Source organism: Pyrgilauda ruficollis, unplaced genomic scaffold (assembly GCF_017590135.1).
Source record: "Pyrgilauda ruficollis isolate IOZ18807 unplaced genomic scaffold, ASM1759013v1 scaffold84, whole genome shotgun sequence".
NCBI lineage: Eukaryota > Metazoa > Chordata > Aves > Passeriformes > Passeridae > Pyrgilauda > Pyrgilauda ruficollis.
Genome location: NW_024530377.1, coordinates 2657105 through 2679717, shown reverse-complemented (window position 1 = coordinate 2679717; position 22613 = coordinate 2657105). Strand labels below are relative to the sequence as shown.

General features: G+C 43.6%; 2 protein-coding genes across 2 annotated transcripts in view; one reads left to right on the top strand and one right to left on the bottom strand.

The window, feature by feature from the left end:
• The first annotated feature begins 402 nt into the window (after nt 1-402).
• On the top strand, nt 403-3753 carry LOC121364498 (trefoil factor 2-like). The gene is made up of 4 exons (XM_041487814.1): nt 403-484; nt 1423-1569; nt 2944-3093; nt 3700-3753. The coding sequence occupies exons 1-4, from the start codon at nt 403-405 to the stop codon at nt 3705-3707; spliced, it is 387 nt and encodes a 128-aa protein (XP_041343748.1). The 3' UTR covers nt 3708-3753.
• Nucleotides 3754-8748: 4995 nt separating this feature from the next.
• Nucleotides 8749-22613, bottom strand: part of ABCG1 (ATP binding cassette subfamily G member 1) — a 55593-nt gene continuing 41728 nt past the window's right edge. The window contains exons 8-14 of the mRNA XM_041487778.1: nt 21590-21704; nt 20661-20809; nt 20406-20507; nt 19123-19291; nt 18228-18328; nt 17129-17247; nt 8749-15679 (exon numbers count right to left, since the gene is read on the bottom strand). Coding sequence (XP_041343712.1) covers nt 15451-15679; nt 17129-17247; nt 18228-18328; nt 19123-19291; nt 20406-20507; nt 20661-20809; nt 21590-21704 — 984 coding nt within the window. The 3' untranslated portion in view covers nt 8749-15450. The remainder of the gene's footprint in view (nt 15680-17128; nt 17248-18227; nt 18329-19122; nt 19292-20405; nt 20508-20660; nt 20810-21589; nt 21705-22613) is intronic.

The following is a 22613-nucleotide window of genomic DNA, read 5'->3' as shown; positions in this document are numbered from 1 at the left end:
TGTACATGTTTTTCAGTAGTGGCTGGAAAACAAAACTGCCTAGAGGCTTAAAATACTCTTAAGGCAATGAAATGAGAGCACAATGAAATCTGGCACTCAGAGCCAGAGCCTCTGGCACACAGAGGCACCCAGCAGCATCCACTTGATTTTGGGATCACGTAATAGATGTGGATCTACAGGTACGTAATAGTTATGTGATCAATAGCTCACGGGAGCCCAGAAATTTATCTCTGGGATATCAAAATATGCATGGCAACACTTCCTAACCAAACAAAAGAAAACCCAACCTTCTGGGTGAAGCTTCAGATGGAACAATGTTATCGGGCCTCGCTGGGCAAACACGCGGAGCGCATAAAACCCGCGGCTCCCAGGGAAGGCAGCACCTCTCCTCCTGCAAGAGCCATGGATCTCAAGGTGCTCTGTGCACTCTCCATCACCCTCATCATAGCCCTCAGCAGCCTGGCAGAGGGAGTTGCACCTCCAAGTAAGTACTTCCACGTGCTGCTGCCTTCCAGGTACGTGTGGGACCCTCATCCCACCGACTGCCGCCAGAGCCTGGCAGCTTTGGCACATCAGGCAGCAAAGGCTTCCTGTGCTGCTGCTTGTCCCCAAAGTGGAGCCTACTTTTTAATTTTTATCAGAGAGATCGATAGCAAAGAAAGACTGCAGCTGGACTCTTGGGTTGTTGGAATAACCAGGAGCCCACTGCAAAGGCAGAGGTGGTCGCTAGAACAGGACCAGGGCTGGAACACGAGCCAGCTTTGTCTAAATTTTCTTCTGACATTTGGTTTATGCTGCTTTGCCATGTGAATGCAGTTTTAAAGGAGTCTGTCTGCCTCCTCATTAAAGGCAAGTCGTTCAGACAGCTCCAGAAGTGGAAAGCAAGTCACTCAATGACAGCTGGAGGACAGTTCCAGAATTTCTTGGTTGTGGCTGACTACTGTGCAAATGACTTAAAATGTTAAAGGAATGGCTGCAGCTATTTGCACATCATCCTATACTTTATAATATTGCAAAGATTTCGTATCTTTGCACCTATTGAATATCCACTGGAACCCTAAGTCTTTTCCTCTTCACATGAGATGGGCAAAGCAGCAAACATTTAATAGTTTAATATTTGAAGTTCTTGGGATTTCCCATTTGGTGTGGTCGATTCAAAGCCCACAGACCCCACTGTGCTGGGCTGGCTTGGCTGCAAGTGAGACCACAGACTCTCAAAATGTCATGTACAGCCCTGACCAAAATTGGTAGTGGTTTAAAAGCAGCTTTTAAACCGCTCAGGTTGTGGTCTTAGCAGGGGACTGAAAAGATGGACAGCATCTAGGGAAAGAGCATTGTTCCCTGTGAGCATTTGATAAAAAACCCTCCATGAGAAGTGTGCAAACTGACACCTGTAACTTGTGCTCCTTGTGTCCTGAACAGCAAAATGCCAGTGTAAAGTGGTTCCCAAGGAGAGGACAAACTGTGGCTACCCAGGGATCTCAGCAGCAGAGTGCAAGAAAATTGGGTGCTGCTTCAACGCCTCAGTCCCCAGCGTCCCCTGGTGCTACAATCCTAAGCCAAAGAAAGGTAATATCTCTGCCAGAAACACTGATTTACCTCGTGTTTGACTATCCAGAAACGTGTACAAGCAGGGAGCAGTTCTGCTTTTCTCCTTAGGCAAGAAAAGTGGGCACAAACCTCTGTTAGAAGACCAGTGGCAATAAAATGCAAAGTTCAGCCTTGCTTACCTGACTTCTGCCTCATCCTCTTCACACATTTCCTCTTCCTTCAGGCTTCTAGTTATCCAACAGCCTGTGCTGATTACTTAGAGACATTTCAGTGTCATTTGTGGTCTTGTCCATGGGTACAGCAAGGGGTACTCAGCATTTAAATAAGTGGGTTTGCTGTGTGGTTATTTGTTTGACATCTGTCAAACAAATCCTGCTTCTATTTTTTGCCATTATTTTCTCAGAGAGGATAACAGCTGCTCTCCTAGTCTTTCTAGGATTAGCTGTATATTTTACATAACCGTGTTAAGTAATGGAGTGTAATTAGCTGTGTTAATTAACTCAATGTAAGCTACATTTGCTGAGCTGACAGCACGACTCCTTCTCGGGAGAACTTCAGGGCAGTCTCAGCAGCTGCACAGGTGACATGAAAGGAAATGAGGGTGCAAAGGCAATGTCACCCAACAGAAGAACCTGATATAAAATGGAATTAGTCAACAGGGATCAGAATTACGGTAGGAAAAAATAGTTTTGCTGTTGAGCACTGCTTGCAACTCTTGTAAACCTTGAAAAAGGAGCAGCAGCAACTTAGGGTGGCATTCCCATAGAATTGCTTTTCTGAGCAGATCTGCTCCATGAGAGCAAAACTGAAGTATTCAAGCTGGGTGGTATAATCTCTCTACTTGTGATTTTAGTTTTAAGTGCCTGGAAGAGCTGTGATTTCCTCCTAAAACACATATTTCCTTTCTATAACTGAAGCTGGCATGCAGAGAGAGCTGGGTGGTCCTTTCCCTGTGTTAGCCAGGCTGCCCTGGGCTTAGCATGGGGTCAGGTCATGGGCATGCCTGCTCTGGGGCCAGCGTGTGTGACACCACTACAGGAGACACAGGACTTGTCAGCCCATTGCTGGATTGAGGGTGGGCTGCTGCCAGACCCTTCCAGGGGTGAATTTTCCCTCCTCTTATCCCTGGGGCACAGCAGCAACTCATCACCCTTTGGAATTTAATATTCCTAGGAGGCTGGCTGAGGATTTGGGTGAACCTGCTGGCTGAAATTGTTTCAGAGAAGGTCTCAGTGGCCATCCCATCTGCCCAGTGCCCTCACCTTTGTGTCCTTTTATTTTGAATTACAGCACCGGGCAGACAGAGCACGAAGTAACACATTGTCCTTCCTTCCTTTGTTTTGATTTGGGGTTTGTTTTTTTTTTTTTTTTTTTTTTTTTTGCTTCATACAGTGAAGAAAGTGTGTCCCAACGATCCCTACACCAGGATAAACTGTGGCCACCCTGGCATCAAGCCCAGGGAGTGCACAAGGAAGGGCTGCTGCTTCAGGGCACACCCCGCCGGCGTGCCCTGGTGCTTCTACCACCGCGTCGTGGAGGAAGGTAATGTCCCCAGGAGATGTCCCCCGTGTCCCTGGGGGTGCTCCACAGCTCCTGGCAGTGTCCCTGCTCTGCCCAGGCCTGGTGTGTGTGCCAGCCGGAGAATCCTAAGGGTGTGAGCATAAAAAAGGTGGCTAAACCCTAAAAAAACAGCTTCTTGTATAGCAGAGAGTGGGGTGCTGCTGGTGCATCTGAGCCAGGGGTTTGTGGGCAGTGTGAGTTTAAGACCCCAGATAATCCCAGAGTAGAGCTGCAATCACCCAAATCACATCCACCTTATCATGAGAGATAAAAAGCTTTGCTTTGGAAATGTGGACTGAAACTTAGAGAAATTTCTGATCCCCAGCTAACTTTGTTTTAGTTAGGGTTGACCTTTCAGCATATTTAATAACCAGTAGCCTCAGCCACACTGCGTTCTGTACTTCATACAACTCACCATAATTTGGCTTTACTGATCTGGATCATAATTGGGAAACACATCTACATATGGGGGGGTTGGTCGAGATGGCTAAAAAATTGCCTTTTGGATGTCCTAGGCAAAACACTTCCTGCATCTTGTGTGATTTATGGAGAAAACCTTAAATCTGCTTCTCCTCTTTACCTCCCCAGCTTGTTAAAGGAGAAACTTCCATCGAGAACTTGGCAACCTTTGGATCTACTCCAGTGGAACAACAGACGGAGGTCCCAACTCAGACTTTGTATTTTGCAACAGCCACGATTTCTAGGCTGTTCCTTACCTGGGATTGACTCCTTTCTGATGAAAAGTTACTGGTAGCTTTTATTCTCTCTGTAGGCTAGCACTGCACAGGTTTTCACTGTAATAAAACAAGTACAACTTAACTTGTGAGAGTTTTTGTTGTGGGGTTTTTTTTTTTTTTTGTTTTTGTTTTTTTTTTTGCTGTCTCTATTTCTATTTTCTATTTTAAAAGCTGTGTATTTCTCCGTTTCCCAGGGAATTTGGCATGTCAGCAACCTGCTGATGAGGGAGCAGGCACCAGTGCTTCCAAAAGGAACACAGCACTCAGCTTTTTGTGTTAGTTACTCTTCACACTTGCAAGTGACTGCTTGAATTTGTTAGCTGGCATCACACCAGCCACCCGTCCTTCTGAATGCTGGAAATACTCAGAGTTTGCCTTTATATAGATTTAGCTGTGGGTTTGGGCTTTTATTTCCCATTGAGACATAGGGAAGGGTGCCTTTGATAGCTGGTCTGACTCAAACACCTCCTGCTCTCTCATCTCCCTGTCCCTGGTGCTCATCACAAGCAGGTCCCATGGGTCACACTCGGGAAATGGCTCTGCAGCACAGAGGCTGCATTTAAAAATAAAATAACATAAAATAACATAAAATAACATAAAATAAAATAAAATAAAATAAAATAAAATAATAAAATAAAATCAAAACTAAAAGCACCCAGCCCTGGCCTAAACCTGAAATGGAGCTGCTGTGTCTCACCAGACACAGGAGAAGCTCCTGGTGTTGAGTGTGGCTGCTTTCTCCTGGCAGTGTTTAATGCTCAGCACAGCAGCCCAAGTGCTTCCCTGCTTCAGCTGAGTGAGAGCTCAATAAAGAGCCTCTGAGAGCTGTGTTGGGAATAAAATGGGGACCCTGAGACTGCAGCAGCAGCAGACTGTGCTCAGGGCTCAGCAGGGGAGAGAGTTGTGCAGGGATGTGCTGCAAGGAGAGAGGAAAAGATGGAGACACAGAACCGCAGAATGGTTTATTTGGAGGGACTTTAAAAAGTCATCTAATCCAACCCCCCTGCAGTGAGCAAGGACATCTTCAACTGGATCATGTTGCTCCTAGCCCCGTCCAACCTGTCCTTGAACTTCTCCAGGGATTTTTCACTTCTCTGAGCAGCCTGTTGCAGCCTTTCACCACCCCCACTGTAAAAATATTCCTCTTTTCCACGTGTCCTTGGAGGTTTGATTCACCCCTGCACACTTTAGTGATGAGTAACTTTATCCAGGCAGGTAAAAAATTAGTCATTCATCAACCACTTCCAACAGACTCAATAATAATTTGAATATGGTCCATACTCATGTTGCCCACATTACCCACTATTCCCTGTTGTAATATGAGCCATAAACTGAGCAGTGTGCTGAAGGCCTTTGGAGGTGTTTCAAAGAATCACAGAAGATGCTGAGCTGGGAGGGACCCACAAAAGCCAAATCCAGCTCCTGGCCCTGCATCATCATCATCATCATCATCATCATCATCATCATCATCATCATCCTCCTCCTCCGTGCCACTCCTGGGAGCAGCGGCGGCGCGGGCACGACCCGTCGGCTTCTCCCCACCTGAGCTGATTCTCTTTAATAAAGGCATCAAAAAGGTGAAAGATCTCCTGCCCCATTTATTTCACTTGTAGGGTCCCCACCTGAGCTGATTCTTTTTAATAAAGGCATTAAAAAGGAGAAAGATCTCCTGCCCCATTTATTCATTTCACTTGTAGGGTCCTCAGGCTTCCTCCAACGTGTGCATCTGTCTCAGAGCACACAGAGGCTTGTTTTGGTAAACAGCAGCCTTGAGGGATTCAGTACCAGAACACCACAATTGAAATGAGAATCTGGAAGGCCTGAATTAAAATATTTCACTGCAGCTGAGCCAAGTATCTTAATTGCAGAAAGATATTTCTGCAGTAGCTGTTGCAGAAATTCTGGGAAATTCCCAAGGGGTCTGACTTGCCACCAGTGTGGACTGACACTCCAGTCTGTGGTGATTTCAGAAAGCTTCATGAGAAGTAAATTTGGAAAGAAAAACCCAGTTCCTTCCTGCCACAAAATGAGATTTTCCCCTGCTTCTTACCCTTTTTGAGACTTGGCATCATGCCCCATCCAAGGAATGCTTCACCAAGACACAGAATATGAGTTTCAATGAAGAGAAGGAGCAAAATCAAAAGGTTTATTGTCACTTTTGTTTCTTCTTTAAGTACTTTGAGGTTATTGTCTGATTCTTTCACGGGAGAAAGACAAAAAGCACCTGCAAGACTCTTGATGAAGCCACAAAATCTGCTTCGTATTTGATTCTACAGATGCCATGGAGATAAGAAAAAAGGTCCTAGGAACAGGTGGAGCTTTATTCTCTCTGTCCAGCAGAGCAAAACAGGCAGTGGGACAAGAGAATGACTCTGCTAGAAAGATTTGGGGGAAACAATGCAAATTCTGAGGGGTGTTTTAGCTGCCAGAAGCTGACAATGGATTGGCTTCATGTCTTGATAATATTTTCTGACTGTGGAAGAGAGAACATTGACTTTTTACTCAGCCTTCCCGTGTGTGTGCAGGCACAGGCTAGAACAGGAACGTCAGGAATCCAGAAAAGCCATCACACAGAGTTAAAGAGAGAAAAAGAGATATTGAAAAGATCACAAGGCACAGAAAAAAACAAAAGAGACACAGAACCGAAGGCGGCTATGAAACTTAAAATGCACTAAACAACAGAAACGGATGCAACTGGTGTCAGTTTGACTAATCCAGCCTGGAACAGCTTTTCTGCCCCTAAATGAAGCTGGCAGCACTTCCCACCAAGCCCTTCCTGAAGGCTGTCCCATGGGCAGATGTCACTGCTGGTGGCTGCTCACCTGCCATGCTCTCCAGCCCATCTCTCACTCTACCCACCTCTCAGCTTCCCAAGCCTTTCAGCCTGCATTCCAAAGCAGGATTTAAATGGATAGCTGTCAGAAAATAAAGCTTCCTTTGGTTACAAGTGCTCTTTCCTTTATGAATGCGTTTGGAGGGCACAGTGGGTGGGAATTGCACGTGAGGTGTATTAGTTTTTGCAGTGCTGCTAATGAGAAGTTTATGGTTGGGTTATTTAATAGCATTAACTGCCATATAAAAATGCTTAAAGTAATTTATGTTGCCACTCAGGCTATGAAGGACTCCTCTTCCTCCTCTTCCCTTCCTGATCTGCAGACAACAGCTGGCACTGGGAGGCATCAAGATTTTGGGAACATAATTCCTTCAATTTAGTATTATTTCCAGGGCTATAAAACACGACATAAAGTATGATCTCTGTCATCATGAGAAAACTGTCTTGAAAACGTGATCCTATTGCATCCTTAGGGCAATCCTTGCTTTAAGCATCCCTGCTCCTGTTATTTATGAGTGGGCACTTGTAGAAGTTAGGGCAGTTTCCTTTGAGCTGTGGTGAGCAAGGCAGGTGATTTGGTTGCTGTGGTGGTCTGGATGGGTGGCACAAAGACACTGATGTTGTTTAGGCTTGGCCTCAATCCAACACACAACTGTCACCACCATATTTCCTGGAAAAATCCCTTCGCCAGGATTTCTCTCCTGGGAAGCTGAGAAGCCTCAGAGAAAAAGGAAAACAATAATTATCTCATTTGCTTCTCCTGTGTTTTGCTGCTTTGGAATGTGGTTTGGAGATTGTTCANCAATATAATATAATATAATATAATATAATATAATATAATATAATATAATATATTTTATTTTATTATAATATATTATATATTATATTATAATTATTATATATACTATAATAATATATATTAATATTGTATATAGTAATGTATAATATCATAGTATTGATATATAATACATATTATTATGTATTATCATATAATTATACAATAATAATTATATATAATTATATATTTATAATATAAATTATATTGTAATATAATATAATAATAAATTAGCCTTGTAAGGACATGGAGTCAGATTCTCATTTCCTCCCCTTCGTCGGGAATCTCAGAAAATACGAGACACAAACACCATGAAACAGCCTTAAAAATGCATGGAAAACCACCCAGGCAAAGTGAGTATTTGCCAAAGCACAGGACACCAACGCTGACCCCTCTTCCTGGCACTGGGGTTGCTGGGGGGCCCTACAAGGTCAGGATTTCTGCCCAAGGTTTCCCTGCCAGTGCAGGAGGAAGCAGCAGAAACAGTCAGCATGGCACTTTTTGGCTAATGTGGATCTTGGGAAAAACACAAGAAACAAAAATACTGACTTTCTAAACCAGCTGAAGACTTTCCTGGTGCCAGAAATGCCCCGAGGGCTGCAGAACATCACACAGCTGCTGTGGCAGGACGAGGGAGGAGGGTGTTTGCTAAAATGGGAAATGGACAGGTGGGACTGGCAGGATAAAACACAGTTTTTGTTCATCTGGGAAGAAGGGAGGAAGAAACCCACCCATTCCAGAGTGCCAAGCAGAAGGCAAACAGGGAATGATCCTTTCCTGCTTCTTGCCATGAAGCAGCACAGGGAACATCTGCCTCTTGCAGGCAGCAAGGGCAAAATGAACAGATAAGTCCGTGGCAGAAAAATTCATCAAAACTGGGTGAAAATACAAAGGTAATTAATTCCACTGGTTCAGGAAGTCCTTCAGTTGTGTAGGGTATCTCAGAGAAGCACCCCCTGATCTGGGGGTGTCAAAAGCCTTGTTTGGGTTGGAAGGGACCTTAAATATCCTCTAGTTCCACCCCCCAAGTGTGAGTGTAGTTCATGCTTTTAAGGATTTTTACTGGATATCTCTGTAACCCACCTGTATTGGGAGTTACCTGAAACCACCACAATTAGAAACAGGCAATTCCACGTCCTTGCTGGCTGCCAGGATCAAGGAGCAGGCAGTGAAAATGTATCACTACCAATACATCTTCCCTCAGAGTCAGAACAGGGACAAAGGCATCTGTCTGAAAATAATAACACTTTATTTGATTTTTTTTTGTGTGTGTGTGTGTGTGTTACATTATCATAAATGTTCTCTAGTCTCAGAAAACAAAGCCCTAAGTTTGGAAAATAATGCACATACAAATCTCTTCTTACAGGTATTAAGTATACAGAAATATACAAAGATTTCTCTATTACTGTAATATATCATCAGAATGCCCCACATCCCACATTTTTACTCAGGTCCACTGTACCAGGAAGCATAAACTACAAAGGTAACAAGCAACCTGAAAAAGACATGGTTTGTATAATATAATTACATTATATGTATATATATATATCTACAACAGTGCAAATATATCACAGCGTGCAGGCAGCAATAGTCTCTAGAGAAGCAGAATAAAATTGATTCATAGTAATGCAAATGCATTACAGAAACAAGAGACAACAATGACATATTAGATATTCAGAATATGCACACTTTAGCACGCTGATTTTAAATCATACCTTGCATTGACTCTTGCTTTGAAAAACAAAAGAACCAAATGTTAAATAATTCAGTAACAGGTTCAAGGGCAGGATCTCACAATAAGGTCAACTGACTCAGAAAAGGTATTTGATAAATCTTTACTGACACAGGTAAAGGCTTGGCCCCACTGCAGGACTCGTTATCTTCTTCTTCTTTTGAGATATATCAGTGTAATTGTCTCAAATTTAATTTGCTTTTGCCATAATTTAAGATAATTTTTTCCATTTTTTTTTTAAAATTGTTCAACAACTAACTCACATTTGGAAAGGTCGGTATAATTATCATCACTGAGGCCAGGAAAGTTTGTTTCTGGAAGTAACAGAAAGGAGTTTGTATAATGATTACCCTAAATGGGCCACTAAAATAAGCTACAACGGGGTCAGAAAAAGAGACATCACAGATGCCACTGAAGTAGAAAAACCCTGTCAACCTTTAAAAGTAGAAGCTTCCATGTTGCCTTGCAATCTGCTGAAAAAGACATTTTTGAATTTTTTTTGAGTGAAGCACAAACAGAGATCCAGCACACTGGGGTTTTGGTAGCTCAGAGAAGCCCCAAAGCCATCCCTCCACCTTTACCCATCCTGCACTCTTCCCAAACAGCTCATTCCCACACCCCACGTGGACAGCAGCCATGAATAGCCAGAAAAAAAGGGACACAAACAATTGATAGGCATGGGCTGAGCTGCATGGGAACCCCCAGGGAAAAAAAACAAAAAAAAAGCCCAAAAAAAACCCAAAAAAGAACCAGCAGAGAATGCAGGCTGAGCCATGGCCACGTTTGCTGCCACAGGAGACACAACCTGGCTGGTCACCCTTTGTTTTATAGGTCTCAACAGAAATCTAAATCTGTTAAAGAAAGGTTCTACAGCTGACAACGGCATAAAATTATCATTTGTCATAATATTTCAAAATAACAAAAAGACTGAAGCTAAATTTTGTGCTCTACGGTACAACTTCTCCTTCAGAAACTCTACGTGAAATATGTACAGAAACAGAAATAAAGCATTAAACAGAACTAAAATGAAACTTGCTGTGTTTGCAGGCCCAAACCTGGAACTTTTAGACGTGTAACATGAAGAGTGAAACGTGGGCTGACAAAAATCACCCAGTGGGACACACCACAACAATTCCTTTGTGTATCATGGGAACGGGAATTTAAGAGGGGGGCAGCAGGAGTCGATCCCTGAAAATGCCCCTGCTCACGAATGGCAGAGCTCCTGATTAACTCCAGCGGCACTCAGCGCTTAATTAATGTGCTCACCAATGCTGTGTGGCACTGCAGTGATCAGCCTGTCACAGGCTGTCACAGAGGACGTGACACGGTGTCATTTTCTGCCTGCTTCAAGTTCCCGACAGCTTTGCACGTGATCGTACATCACAAATGGATGTGCACACAGAAATTCCTGAGCAGAAATTCCTGTTCTGGTAGGAAATAAAGGGTGGCATCCAAGGAAGGATGGAGACTCTCCTTAGTGCTGTATTTACAGAAATATTTTTTATTGTCTTTTGCAGCAGTAGCCAGATTAAGTTCTAGTTGGGTTTTGGCCCTTCTGATTTCTCCTTGAATAACCTCACAGTGTCCCTGTAGCCCTGCTGGGCTGCCTGCCCTTTTTCCCAAAGGTCACACACCCTGCTTTGTTCCCTGAGTTCCAGCCAAAGCTCTCTGCTCAGCCAGGCCAGCCCTGCCCCTCCAGCTCCTCCTTTGGCACATGGGGACGGATGGCCGGCTCCTGCTGTGCCTTTAGGGTGTCCTTCTTCAGCATCCCCAGCCTTCCTGCACTCTCAGCCCTCCAGGGCTGCCTCCCAAGGCACTGTGCCAGCCCCTCTCAGGCACAGTCTGCCCTCCAGAAGTCCAAGGGGGCAGTTCTGCTGCCAGCCCTCATCTCCCCAAAAACCAAAACCTCTCACTTCGTGTTCACGGTGCCCAAGAGGATCTCCAGCTACCCCAAACCCCAGCAGCCCTTCTCTGCTCACAAACAGGTCCAGAGGGGCATCACCACATCACCACTGCCTGGTTCCCTCACCAGCTGTGTCAGGAATTACCTCCCACACAGCCCAGGAACCTCCTGGACTGTTTCCTCTCTGCTGTGTTGTATTTCCAGCAGAAATTTGGCAAGTTGAAGTCTCCCACAGGAAAAGAGGCATTGGTGACAAGGCTTCCCATGGAACTCTTCACCTGCCTCCTCATCCTGGCTGGGAGGGCTGTAACAGAATCCCACCAGGATATCTGCTTTGCTGGCCTCCCCCAGTTCTCAGAACCCCAAAATCCAGCCAGCACTGTGTAACTAGGCCAGGCAGGATCCCCTCTGTGAGGATCACTGAGGTGGCACAGGTCAGGATGTACCACACTTCCTTACAGGAACAAGTGTTTAATAAAACATTCCTTTCTGCTGAGAGCACGGAGTTTGACACAGAAGTGTGGATAGAGCTGTCAATCACCTGAGACATCCAGTTCTTGGACTCAAGTTCATTATCTCCCACTTACATAACCAGCTCACCCTGTTACATGTGCACATATTCCTCTCTTTTAATTAAAATAGGTACTTTGTGCTCTAAATTTTAAAAGCTGAAGAGGATTTCAGCACCAGCCTCCTTCCACTCCCTTTGACCTGCAACAATGGAACCTTCTCAATTTCTTAAGAGTAGAATCTGCTTTCCAAATCTTTTATTTAATTGTAAATAATAATGATTCAAGTTATTTTTAAAAACCTTCAGGGTTTTTCAGATCATATGCAAGTTTCCACGAAGAAAAACAACAAAAGAAGTGTGAAGGACCTAAAGTCTTAACTAATGCACACAGTAACCAAAGCAACATCTCAAAACAAGTGAAAACAGAACGAGGAGGCCAACAGGACACACTAAAGTCTTCCTTCAATCCCAACCAAAATCATACATTCAATTTCCAAGTGACCTTTAGAAACCTTGAGCCTCTTACACAACTTTTAGCCAGGCTGTGACTGGTTCAAATGGTAATAGTGGCATTGATTTCAAAGAGTTTATGGCTCTTTATATATGGCTATAAAACTGAGGATTTGAAAATTGAATCTTCAGAATCTTCCTGGCCTTATTATTCCTCCAAGTGAAGCCTCCAGAGCTTCACAAAGTGCTGCTCAACACAACAGCACCTGCCTGCTCAGCCCATTAACCTGGGAATGTGTTTTGTACCAGCCTGTTAGAATTTATCTCCATGTAAAGAGAGAAAAAAGCCAGCCTGAGACTACATTAAAAACCTTTGCAGTAGATGAAGACATAATCGGGATGGATTTTAAATGCTTCTGTCCCAAAACAGTGACAAAAGAGAGATCATCAGTTAATTTGTGAGCTAGGGAGAAAAAGAATTATTATCTCATCTATGTGTATCACTGAGTCTCCAGAGAACTTTACTGGGATACTACAGCCTGAAAGCATTCCTAAGAATAGCAACTTCCAGCTAAATGCTGCCAGCAGAAGGCTGGAAAAAGCATATTTAACAAAAAAAGGAGTGAGAAAAAAAATATTCCAGGATATTTTCTCAGGAACACCCATGGAGATTTTTGGCTACCATAACACAATACAAAGTTACAGCACAGGAGGACATGCTGGAGGCTAAAAACATAAAATGAGACAGTCTAAAACCAGAGGAACAGGCACAGATAACAAGACAGCATCCAAGGAATTCATACAGCTAAACTGGTCTGGATGGGAGAGAACAGCATCCTGCAAGGTACCAGTGTGGGAATGCCAGCCAAGTTACTTCATCTGGAACACTGCAGGGGATTGCCAGGGTGGCATTTGGGAAATGGTGCTGGTAAACACCAACCATGAACCATGAAGGTACCCAGTGCCAGGGATGTCACACTCTTTCACCTCAGCTTGGACCAGAAGTCTGCAACCCAAGAGGAATTTGGCAAATGTCGTCCTTTGTCAGCTTGCAAAAAGTGTTTGAGCTGCCTGTAACAGTCACAAATACGTTTGAGAGTCTTGAAATAATCAAGGCACGTTGTGCTAAAGGGATTTCAGCTTGTGCCTTGTTTAAAAAACTGCTCACAGCTATGAGTGTTATTTAGAATAGCTCAAATTCTTAATTTCTCAAATCTGACAGCCATATAGGTTTGTACCTGCTCGTGATTATGCCTGGAAAAGCTTCAGAGCTGCACAAAAGCTTTCTGAGAAAAAACAGCAACAAAAATTATGCAAAGAGGCTGTGCAAGGAATTTGGTTTTTCTTCTACAGTAAAGATTGATTTTGCTTTCACAGGTAAACCTTATTTTCAGGGAAAGTTCAGCTAGCCTTCCTAAAACATGTGACTTGATTTAAAGCCTTCCAGACCCCAGGCTTAGTTCAGATGTCCTGAGTTTAACAGATACATGCAGTCTGTGTCTGTATTGGTAAATTAAACAGAGCCTGGGCACGGGCCAGGAAAACTGGGAAACAATTTTCTTCCCTGCTAAATGGCAGAGCTGCAGCCCAGCACAGCCAGAGCTTTTGCAGACAGTGTTTGGGCTGTGTAGAAGTCAGTACAGGGGCCATTCCTGTTAGCCCCAGATGTCTGAGGATTAACAGAGCTGGACCTGGCACTGTTTATTTTACTAGGATAGCCACAGAGTCTTGGAAAAGTCTGTGAATTTTGGAAAAGTTTGTGAATTTTGGAAAAGTTTGTGAATTTTTGACTGCTGGGGGCCAGAAGATGCACTAGGTTCCTCTTATCTACCCTGCTGCCATGAGCTTCTGGGCTCCTCAAGGGTTTGCTGACACTGAGCTGCCTCCAACCTGCAAGAGCTCAGCATCCTGATGGGAATAATGCATTTACAGAAGGTGCAGGGGGCTGGGACACCCAGATAAATTCACAGTCAAGGCAGAAGGCCCTGCATTTTGCAGCAAAGCTCGCCAAGGTGTCCAACGTGAGGATGGTGGGTTCATTTTGGGTTGAAAACCCAAACCCATGGAAATCGGTGAGAAAATTCACATCAGCCTGGAACCAGAATTCCCCCTGCCAAATTTACAGAGGTGAGATACCCAAAATAACAAGTTTCATTGGTGTTCAGACCAACTGATTCTCATGTTGTGCAGGTAGACTTAGGGATGAGAACAAAACTGCCTGGCACAATTAGAGCTGCAGCGTCACAAGGTCATTTGTGTGTTTTTGGGAGATTCCCACACAGAGTGTGTTGTAGATACCATGAACACCTCTGGATTAGGTGTTTTAACACAGCAGCCCAAGCTTTGATCTGTGGACAGCTCTTGCACTCCTTTAACAATCACTTTAGGGACAGATCCTGCTTTCACAATTTAATTAAAAATAAGCCTTGGAGTGCTTTGATTTTTTTTCAGTTGCAGGAGGTAGATCGAACAGATAATGAACACAGCCAGTATCTCAAAATATCACAAACACTAAGGATTTAAAGACACTGCAAAAGAATATTTTTTTCAACCATTCAGTGACAGCTTGACCATGTCTAACTGCATGTGCTATCCAGTGCTGCTTCCACATGGGACCACAGGTTTAGTGCAGATTCAGAATCTGCCTTTTCCTCCTATCATTACAGTTTTCAGATATGAGACCAGCTCGACAAGTAAAGCACCAGAATTCTAAATTCAGACAGAAACAAAAATAATTACTTGAATCACTTTAGGTTTCTTTTAAAAAACTATCCATATTAAAAAGATATCTTTACCTTATTAATACATTTACAGACTTTTAGCCAGAAGGGGTAATTCTGTGGAAAAGAATTGCAAAATAATACATAGAAAACTGCAAAGATGAAATTTAAAAAGATGAGAGAATCCTATTTTCTTTGCATTCCTCATTTTTGCATTTCACTACCTTGTCAACTAGAGATGACATTACACTATTCTGGTAACCAGGACCAGGATCCTGGTGACCTTATCCCAAAATTGGTTTTGATAAGGAAAGCCCCTGCAGCCAGGTTCCTTGTGACAGTTACACTGCCTCAGTATTGATATTCTGTGGTGCAAAATTCCCTTCTAGTTCTTCTTCCTAGTTAAAGCTAGAAAGTGTAATGAAAACATGACCCAACCCAACTGGACTGATTGGCTGAACACTGTATGTCCACTATCCCATTGTGGCTCTCCATGGGCTCGGTCAGGACAGCATCTGGCTGGCCACTGGGGACCAGCCTGCCACAGTGAGACAATGTCAAGTGCCCTCTATTGCATGTCTAAAGTTCTCCTACTGCCTTGGCTCAGCTGCTTCTCCTTTACCTCTCCGCTCGGATTTTGTATCTGAGGACAAAATAGGCAATCAGGCGCAGGGAGAAGAAGAAAATCCCAAGAACAATGAAGTCCAGGTAGAGTTTGGCATTTTCTACATCCAGTTCTTTCAGGATGGCCTCTGATTTTTGGAAGTGGCAGGTGTCGTCTTTGTCACAGTGCAGATCTTCTCGATCCAGTCCGTAGATGGAGAGGATGACTCCTTCGAAGCCGTACCTGGAAAGAAGAAGCAGGGATTACAAGGAAAATCCTGGGGATCTGGTCAGAAGTGCAACACAATCCCTGTGAGAGCTCAGCTGAAACGCTGAGGGGTTCAATGTTGCTCTGACACATCTGTCTTGGGGCAAGTTCTATCCCTGCTGCAATCAGGCACGTGACGTGTCACGGGCATTTTACATAAGAGGGAACAAGGGCAGGAGTTTTGCCTTTAGTGCTTCCCAGTTAGTGAACAGACCAGTTTCTCCAAAAGAAAAATGTTAAATCAGAAAGCAGCATAATTCCAGCTCATATTCAGAAATTCCCCATTTAAAAGTGACATCATTATTTTGCCTTTTTTTTTTTATTTTTTAAACAAGCAACAGGGATACTTAAAAGATAAAAATTCCAGCTCATATTCAAAAATTCCCCATTTAAAAGTGACATCATTTTTTTGCCTTTTTTTTTTTTTATTTTTTAAACAAGCCACAGGGATACAATTATGGCTTGAGGTCAGAAATAAGTTAAAACCAGCATCAATCTAGAATGTCCCTTCTCCTTCCCTCTGTACATTTACAGTTTCACTGATAATGTTCCCAGTATTTGCTTTTGCAAGGAGATAAACCATCATGGATCTCATGCATATGAAAGCTCCCTCTGGCTTCAGGAGGCTCCACATGAGCCAGGCAATGATTTAAGGCCTCACCTTGAATTCTAAGTATTAATTCAGGGAGTGCAGTCTCATTGTCTTCGATAGGAATCTGTGTAGGACCTCACTTGGCAACAAAGAGGAATTTTTTTTTGCCTGGGATTTCTCAGTAACAGTGCAGCTTGGGCAGGGTGGGGAAATGGGGAATGGGAAAATTCCCCTCTCCTAATTTCAGCTAAAAACATTTCAGTCTCTAGTCTAAACTATTCCTCCAGAGGTTTCCTGGTGGGAATTGCCCCATCCTGAGACAGCTGAGTCAGACACAAACACAGGCACTATAAGGTGCCTATGGATCTTAAAGCAGCAGCTTAAATTAGAGGTGACACAAATCCTGTGCCTCTTGTGGCAGTGCTGCTGCAAAACTTAAAAACAGGCCTTTATCCAACAAACCTATCTAGGAAACAGCAGTGAATCATACATTTTCTTCCAAAATGAGGTGCTGGCATCAATCTCTCAGTTGGTGATGTCCCTATTATTTCATACATCCACTACTGCAAAATCCAGGAAGATTTTCATGCTGTGCAATCCCACTGAATTCAAAGGCACTGACACAGACTTGTGGCCAGTAACCTGTTCCTATTTTATTTCACAAGATAAACAACTCAAAATGCAGAGAGATAATGTGGTTTCCATCACATGCATGAGTATGTTTATACTCTAAAAGAACATGCTGTGAACAGTCTCTCTGGCACCCAAAATAACCAACCAAGCAAGCAAAGGCAAACAAACAGCATGTCCAGATGGGAGGGTGAAGGCACTACCTGACATAGGAGATGTAGGACATCCATTGGAGGTATGTTGGGATGGTGTCAAAGCTGACAAAAAACCCAGAGAACAGGAGGACTGGGATGGCAGTAACTGGGCCCACAAAAGTTGCCACCTGTGAAGAGAAGGGACAGAGTGTCTCTCGTCAGAAAGACAGAGAAAAAGTAAACATTAACTTGCTCTTCTATGACTCCTAGGAATAATTCTACTGCCCCCAAATTATCACAGTTTGAAATAGTAGAAAATTGATGATATTTTTTTTTCCTGTGAGGGGAGAAGCAGAAGCAGAGGAATCATGCAGTAAGGCTATGCTGGTCTCCACAGGGTGGCACAGAGAGGGAATCAAGTGTTCTACTGCAGAAATCTTGACAGCATCAATGCATATTGAGGTCAGAATCATCTGTTCTGCTGTGGAATAGTCACCTCAGCACAACTCCTGCCAGGAGTTACATGGCCAGCTTCCAGTCATGCCAACAGCTGCCATTCTCCTTCCCTTTCCAGAAATTTGGGGTTTGGGCAAGCTTTTTCCTACCTTTCTTTCTACAGCTTTTCCATGCATGGAAGAACCTTCTCCAGAGAGACACTGAGGAAAATTTCCAGTTTGTGGGGATGCAGAAACACATCAGTCCTGCAGTTCCCAGGACCTGCTCAGCCTGGGATGAACAGCAAGGGACAATCCACCCAGGCAGGGGCAGGCACAGCCCCTTCAGGTGGGGCAGGAATTTCAGAGCCTCACACCCAGGGCATGTCTGTGCTCTGGGTGAGTGGGGAGCACCAAGAACTCTGCAATAAACTTTCTGCCTGTCACCTCTCAACAAACATCCTGGGGACACAGCAGCTGTGACAGGGAGCAGAGTTAGGACACAGTAGAGCTCCTGTGAGACCACGAAACACCATCAGTACTGTCTTAGGTTCAAAGATGTTTCATCTCTTCCCTTGTCCTGGGACCCACGAACACATCCACATCACCAGACACATATGGACATTTTCCCCACTATTCCAATGGATTAAATACCAGCACTAATCTTCTTGGCAAGCGGGCTTGTCATCCATGAACTGAAATGGTTCTGTTTTATTGAAGAGTAGAGCATGTACCTGAAAAGGAACATCAGCCATGGTCTTGGCAAGGTAATAGGCTTTCAGGCTGTACCAGTAGTTCAGATGCTCTCTGAGAAATACTCCCATCTCAAGGGGAACTGCAGAGAAACACAGATTATTCAGTCAGGTTGGCAGCGTGCAATACTGCTCCACGTTAAAACAACATGAATGTTCTTGTTAAACACATTAAAAACAACACTCACCCATGCCTAATCCTGCACTGCTGCAGTCCCAGGGTGGGACTGGAACTCTCAGGTCTTTGACAGAGCAGCAAAAGTTGTGATTTGTAATGGAATATAAAAGGTGATTTGCAATGGAATATAAAAGGTCAGCCCCTAGAGCTGCTCACTGTTGAGACCACGGGCCAGTCTACTCAGATGATCTGAACCTCCCTTAAAGAGGATTTTTCAATTAAAAGTGGTGTCAAAACTTAAAGAACTTGGTTATTCTTTGTGGACCAACAGGGAATCCAAAGTAACAGCACTCCCAGAGCAAGTATGAAACAGTCCAGCCTGCAGGGGTTTGCTTCTGACACCACATGAATAAGCTGATTTATGCAGGAGTCATAACTTGGAAGCCCCAGAGAAATTATTCCATCCTCCCTAAGTCCAACCACGAGCTCAGGGCAGGGCTGAGACGCACTGGGATAAGGAAAAATTCCAGCCCAGGACCGTAACACTGAACTGTCTGTGCTGAAAAAAAAAACCACTGGGAAAAAAAACGGGAAGGCAGAAGCGCCACTGGCCGAGCCTGCTTCTGTGGGTGCAAGATTTATCCCCCCGCCTGTCTCAGAGGCAGAATCCCGAGTCAGGCGCTGTGCCACACAAAGCCAGACACATCCCAGCAGTCCAACACCCCCTGCCCTGTGCTGTGACACTGTCCCTGTACTCACAGGTGAGGACGGTCGGCATGAGCGCCGCGAACATGAGGAACAGCATGGAAAAGAAGAGGAAGCCCGAGTTGCTGAGCACTTTCTTGGCTTCGTTGCCGATGCCCAAGTAGAGCAAGCCGATGAGCAGCCCAATGCCAATGTGTGAGGTGATCCTCAAGTGCGTCAGGACCTGTGGTGAGCAAAGGGTGGCATTTATCAGGAAGCCTGGGCTCAAAAACAGAGTGACAGAGTGGCTGAAATCACACAGATTAAAGGAAAGGAGCACTTATGCCCAGAAAATCTTGTATAGAAACCACTGAGTGGTTTGGGTTGGGAGGGGCCTTAAAGATCACCTAGCTCCAACGCCCTGACATGAGAAATGTTAATTTCTTACTGGGTAGGAAAAATTATGAGCTTCCCATGAAAATTTCTTCCAGGGAATACAGGCAGGAACTGCAAATGCTGCAGCCTGAAATCTCACTGTCTGACAATATCACGGAGCCACTGGCTCTTATTCATCAGGGGAAAGAGACTTTCTGACTACAAGATCAATCTCCCCAGAGCAGAAGAGAAGCAGAAAAGGTATTTTAGGCTTGTGTAGACCAAAGTAACTTCATCAGGAATAAATTAGCTTTCTGTGCCTTCTCTGCAACGCAGTATTCCCACAAGAGGCTTGGAAGAACAAAAGAAATAATAACATTGGGAACAACTGCAAGCCTTTAGAGTCAAGCAGAAAAAAAAATTAGAAACAACATTGTCCTTCAATCTACGCATCAGCAAATCAGTTACAGTTTCTCCTCATCTTAATTCATTAACTTAATTAATCTTTGTTGACAAATGCACTTATAAAAAGCAGGAAGGGAGAACAAGTTATGGCAAAGAAGCCAACTTTTTATCTACCAATTTTCTATTTCCAAAAATGAAGACTTTAAGTAGTAACTTTACATCACACTGAAGTTATTATCTCTGCCATCCTGAATTTTCTGAAAAACCTAGTTTTGTGACACAGCACTACAACTTCCCACTCGCTTTTCAATAGGATTAATAACTGTGTAAGAGAACTGCCAGCACAGAGGGGATTTAAACTTTGGGTTTTTAGGCCAGGTGCTTCTGAGTGCTGTGTATTGACAATGAAGATGGTAGAGTTAACAGCAAGGCTGAGAGATCAGCCTCTTCCCTTTGGAATTCTGTGACAATTCATGGATGGGCTGCTGGACAGGACCTCTGAGGTGTCCTGCAGTGCCTCACACCCAGCTGGACAGAACTTTTGGCCACAAAAGTTACCACAAAGCCAAAGCTCTTACCGAGTCCCTCATGATGGTGAGGAAAGTTCTTTTGAAGAGGATGCAGAACTGGGTTAGGCAGCTGGCAGAGAAGCTGTGGCATCCTTCTGTGGAGGAGGAGTCCTGCAGAAACACACACACAGAATAAACCCCTTCCTCTGCAGCATCTGCTTTGGTTTTCATTGACAAAAACCCACTCACAGCAGCTGAGTGTGCCCAGAGACTCCTCCACTGGGGAGGGTTTGAATTCCCTCTGGGCTGGGATGCACAAAATACCTCTTCAGAGGGCCTGTGCCAGAGGAAGGGGTTCAGCTCGTTCTCCCCAGCCACGTCTCTCTTGTAGTCAGTGTCACAAATCCTCTCCCTGACAGCCCTGACCAGGCGGCTGCTCTGGTCCCCATACTCGCCTGAGGCCACCTCCATCACTGCAAAAACAGAAGGCTGAAGTTACTGCTGAGCAGCTACAAGCCTTGTTGTTAAATCCCCTTGATGCTGCAGCACTGGCAAAACCTGATTTTAAAAAAAAAAAAAAAAAATTAATTTTTTTTAATTTTTTTTTTTTTTTTTGTTTTAAGCGCAGGTTTTGAAACGCCGCGTGCAAATTCACATCACGTTCAAATGCATCCTTCCATAAATCTTCAGAGAGATCTCTTCGTCCTGGAAGTTAAATGAACCAGTGCAGAGGAAAGGCAGTGAATACAGAAAATAGACAAAAGTCTATTTCTGTGACACTTTCCGTTTTTTTGGTTTTTTGTTTTTTTTTTTTTTTAATTTAAGAAACAACACTGAAAAAACCCCTCAATGCTCTAAGCTGCACAATACCACAAGATAAAAGATAACTGCTCAAGATAAAAAGAAAACAAGAAAAACACTGGAGCCACGTAAAAAAGCCACTAATATTAGTTACTATGAAACACTAAAGAATACACTTTTATCTTTCACTTCCTGAACCTGGACTTCTAACAGAGAGAAATATTCACTAAATTGCACCACTAGATGGCATTCAAATTACTTTGGAAGGAAAAAAAAATATCTGATTACTTTTATTTTGAATTTTAGTTCTTATATGGACAAAGCACGTAAGAATATATGTGCAGAAGTATAAATCACACCATGGTTCTCCTTAACCTGAAGGTGATAAAATTATAAAACACAAAATGATGAAATAAAAAAGAAATTAAGGCAACCATTCAAGCTGTCCTTACCAAAATCTGCTGGGTTGTGGTAGGTTGGACAATTCAGGCCCAAATCTCTCAAGTAAGGGACAAGGTTTGTTACCTTCCCACGGTAAATGCACTGACCTTGACTTAGAACATAGAGCTGGAAAGCAAGAAGAAAAGGGGGGGGAAAAAAAAGAAAATGGAAGAAAAAGAAATAAGAAAAAAACATTTAATAGTCTCAACCAAGAATAACCAAGTTTTTTTTTAAGTTTTGACACCACTTTTAATTGAAAAACCCTCTTTAAGGGAGGTTCAGATCATCTGAGTAGACTGATCCATAGTCTCAACAGCGAAAAGAAAAAAGAATAAAAAGAAAAGAAAATAGAAGAAAAAGAAATAAGAAAAAATGTGAAATAGCATCAAAATACTTGAACTTGTTGCCTGATAGCATCTCTTGTCCCTGTGGGAAGAACACCTTGGGAAGATCTGTCACCAACTGAAATTAACTTTGTATGGAATCACAGCAAACGGAAAATTTAAATCCCGGGGCTGGAATTCTGCACACACTGCCTGCAGGACTTCAAACACATTAACACAGAAACACACTCACTCCAGCCTTTGGCACATGCTGAAAATAGGCAAGGAGCTGGAGAGCCAAGCCATCTAATTTCCACACATTGTGGATATTTTGGGCTGGGGAATGCAGGAGTGGAGGGAGAGCTGGGCCAGCACAGCAACAGCAAACAGCTCCATCACTCTCACTTTTAGCCACGACTTGGACTTTAAATAAACCTCCCTGCCAGACTGGCAATCTGCAAGAGTTTGTTCACCTGTGGTGGTGGAAGTTTTCTCCCAGCTCTCACAGGACTAATCTAAATCCTCTAACAAGACTAAAATACATTTTTTATCTAATCTGAACACACATGGTCCACGTGCCGTTGTTGGCTTGGAGAGAAGTTCTCCAACTGACTGAATTTCAATTAATTTTCAATACTAAATTCGATTGTTATTATTTTCAAGTGAATTAGCTCTTCTCAGTCTGCACCTGTGTATCTGGGATACACAGATA

Coding starts and splice junctions, on each gene's coding strand:
- LOC121364498 (XM_041487814.1), top strand. CDS start 403: ATGGATCTCAAGGTGCTCTGTGCACTCTCCATCACCCTCATCATAGCC. Junction 485..1,422: donor AGAGGGAGTTGCACCTCCAA/GTAAGTACTTCC, acceptor TGTCCTGAACAG/CAAAATGCCAGTGTAAAGTG. Junction 1,570..2,943: donor CAATCCTAAGCCAAAGAAAG/GTAATATCTCTG, acceptor TGCTTCATACAG/TGAAGAAAGTGTGTCCCAAC.